Source organism: Squalius cephalus (genome assembly GCF_949319135.1).
Source record: "Squalius cephalus genome assembly, chromosome: 2".
Taxonomy (NCBI): domain Eukaryota; kingdom Metazoa; phylum Chordata; class Actinopteri; order Cypriniformes; family Leuciscidae; genus Squalius; species Squalius cephalus.
Window position 1 is genome coordinate 30009214 of NC_137123.1, and position 3299 is coordinate 30012512.

The 3299-nt window shown below is 42.3% G+C and overlaps 1 protein-coding gene across 1 annotated transcript; it reads left to right on the plus strand.

The window, feature by feature from the left end:
* Positions 1 to 330: 330 nt before the first annotated feature.
* On the plus strand, positions 331 to 2730 carry LOC307149288 (uncharacterized protein; the record flags this gene model as incomplete). Its single annotated transcript, XM_079855535.1, has 4 exons — positions 331 to 546; positions 1355 to 1486; positions 1600 to 1737; positions 2000 to 2730. The coding sequence occupies exons 1-4, from the start codon at positions 468 to 470 to the stop codon at positions 2728 to 2730; spliced, it is 1080 nt and encodes a 359-aa protein (XP_079711661.1). The 5' UTR covers positions 331 to 467.
* Positions 2731 to 3299: the final 569 nt, after the last annotated feature.

Below are 3299 nucleotides of genomic sequence, written 5' to 3' on the forward strand. Positions count from 1 at the left end.
TCTTCTTCTTCTTCTTCTTCTTCTTCTTCTTCACAACTTGTAACTTGTGGTAGAACTCCGACTTGTACCACGTGATCGATGCAGATTCATTTGCCGTTGATAGTGTTGCCATAAAAACAATCAATCATCTCCTAATTACGGTAATTATTACGAAATCCAACCCTAATCAATCACACCTGAACAAGCTAATCAAGGTCTTCAAGATTAGGCTATATTAGAAAGCTACAGGCAAGTGATTTTCATTAGGGTTGGAATTTTCCAGACCCCCAATTGGATTTTTAAAAACGCATTTTCAAAAAGTGTTTTAAACGCTTTTGATAGCGTTTGTTGTGGGACTCAGCTGATAATTTGATGCAGCAACAGGGGTTTTTCTTTGTAGTTTTGTGGTCCTTGCTGTCTGCCCCTCCTGACTCACTAATTCAGTGCATCTTCCAGCAGAGTTGATTTTGAGATTGCAGGTCGAGAGGATGACAGCTCAAGTGTACTGCTCGTTTAGTGCTGTTTTATTGTGTCTGTCTGCTTGTTTAAGCACAACAGATGCTGGAGGTGAGAAGTTCTTTTAGCTTCATTACGCAGCCTGAAGAAGTGCATACATAAAGTGCCTTGCAAAATTTGTTTTCAGATACATCTGCTTACAAAAATACAGTACAGACGTCAAGTGGAAGTTCATCTTTGTATGTTGGTTTAGTTTTAATAATAAGCAAAGTATAAATATGCAAACTGTCATAAGTTTATGCATTTTTCATTGTACAAGTTAAACCCATATAATCACTAATAGGCATTTGTTTACTGTAAAACAAGAACATTAGTGTAATATGTCTACAAAATTGTTACTAGACTGTATCAATCCTGAGTTTAAACTTTTACCTAAAGTTTTTATTTTTTTTTTGTTTTAAGAAATGCATAAGCCTACAATATAACATGGGTGGCTAATTGTAACCGATAACTCTGCATTTTACATATATAGTGGGTTTCTATATTTGCTTATTGAGTAGCTTATTAAAATGCTTAAAAGGAATTGAGGGTGGTCATGGGTATGGCATCATTTTTGAAGATGTACACCAGTAAATTTGTATACAACATATTAACTGTCCATGTTTTCTATCAGCATTACACTATTACTCACTCTACTACAGTGGGGTAGGTTGTAACTGCACTCTTAATCTTTGAAACCGATTAATGCAGTTTAGTGAAAAATGGTAGGTTTCTAAGCTACTTGAATTGAAGCAGATAAATGTGTGAATATTATAAAGTTTGAGACTCATTGCAAAACCCTTGACTTGCAAATGCTGAAGCAAACTATTACAGCACTTCCTGGTCTCCCCTAATGTTCCTCTTGAATCCTCTACTGTAGTGTCTGGTCATTGCCCGGCAACGCTGACAGTCGTGCCCTCCCGACGAGGATGCACTTCTGATAGAGACTGCTCTGGAGGACACAAATGCTGTCAATTTCCCTGTGGGCCTGCGTGTGTGCCGCCTGTTTTCAGTGAGTTTTAATTATTGATGCATGCTGTACGTCTTCCAGAGAATTTTTCATACAGTGTATGAGACATTCAGTATTCAGTGATGTGGTTTCTCTGTCATGTGTCTCTATAACAGCAAAGGCAGGGGAGTGTCCAAGCACAAATTCTGGAGCAGGAATGTGTGCAGAGTTGTGTTACTATGACAGTGACTGTCCGAACAATGAGAAATGCTGCAGCAATGGATGTGGACATCAGTGTATGGATCCATTTGCAGGTATTTGTTATTATATTAGTGTTTGGGTCAGCTTCCTCATTTCAGTGTCTTGTTTTATAATTAATTGTTCTCAATGTAAAAAGTATTCAGCCAATAGCACGGTTTAAAGCACAGGATGGCTTTACAAAATTAATTCATATGATTAATACGATCATGATTAATAATTAAGAGGAGTAAAACTTGTTATTTGGGTTTTGTGATGTATCTGAGACTGAATGCCTCTAAACGGACTGACTGAAGTTGACTATCTGTATCCATCCAGTGAAGCCTGCAGCCGAACAGCCGAAGCCTCCAGGAAAGCCTGCAGCCAAGCCTCCAGTGAAGCCTGCAGCCGAACCTCCAAAGCCTCCAGTGAAGCCTGCAGCCGAACCTCCAAAGCCTCCAGGAAAGCCTGCAGCCAAGCCTCCAGTGAAGCCTCCAGCCGAACCTCCAAAGCCTCCAGGAAAGCCTGCAGCCAAGCCTCCAGTGAAGCCTCCAGCCGAACCTCCAAAGCATCCAGGAAAGCCTGCAGCCGAACCTCCGAAGCCTCCAGTAAAGCCTGCAGCTGAACCTCCGAAGTCTCCAGTGAAGCCTTCCGCCGAACTACCTGAGCCGGAGCCTTCTACCGAAGAGCCGGAGCCTTCTTCCGAACTGCCGGAGCCTTCTAACGAACTGCCGGAGCCTTCTACAGAACTGCCGGAACCTTCTGCTGAACTGCCTGAGCCTTCTACCGAACCGCCGGAGCCTTCAGACGAACTGCCAGTGGAACCCCCGAAGCCTCCTGTGAAGCCTGCAGCGGAACCCCCAAAGCCTCCTGTGAAGCCTGCATCCGAACCCCCAAAGCCTCCTGTGAAGCCTGCAGCCGAACCCCCAAAGCTTCCTGTGAAGCCTGCAGTGGAACCCCCGAAGCCTCCAATGAAGCCTGCGGCCGAACCCCCGAAGCCTCCAATGAAGCCTGCAGCCAAACCGCCCAAGCTAGCTTACCCTTATGGCCAATGTCCTGGCCATAAGTAATGTGGCTATACATGCAGTTAACTGTGCTGATTTAACCATTGGATGTATGGTGTGTTTTCCCTGTTTATCACCAAATAAATCTCACACTTGTAAGACCATTTCCTCTCTTTTATTTTATTTATTTAAGTGGGAAAACAAGGAATTAGATTTTTGTATTCCAGTGTTAGTTTGGCTGTTCTCTCACGTAATGGCTCATTGGAATCAATGCGTGAGATCCCACCCTCCAAAGCCACGCCTCCTTCAAAATGCTTGAACACACACAGCAGAGTCTGTAAAGTTTCACGAGATGAAAGACTGCACTAAATTACCTCATGTCTAAAATGCATAACATTACAGTTATAATGAACGTAAACAACTTGCAGTGCTCAAGTTGTACCACCTGACTGATGCAGATTCATTTCGGTGTTGATATTGAAATGTCTGAATCCAAATGCAATGATTGGATGAACAATTCTATTATTGATTGCTATAGGATGTGAAGTTTCAACCAGCATTGTCTATTGACCAATAGTCTTCTGCATTCTGAAGCATTTTAGTGAAACTGTCTTCTAGTGGTAATTTTATTTTAG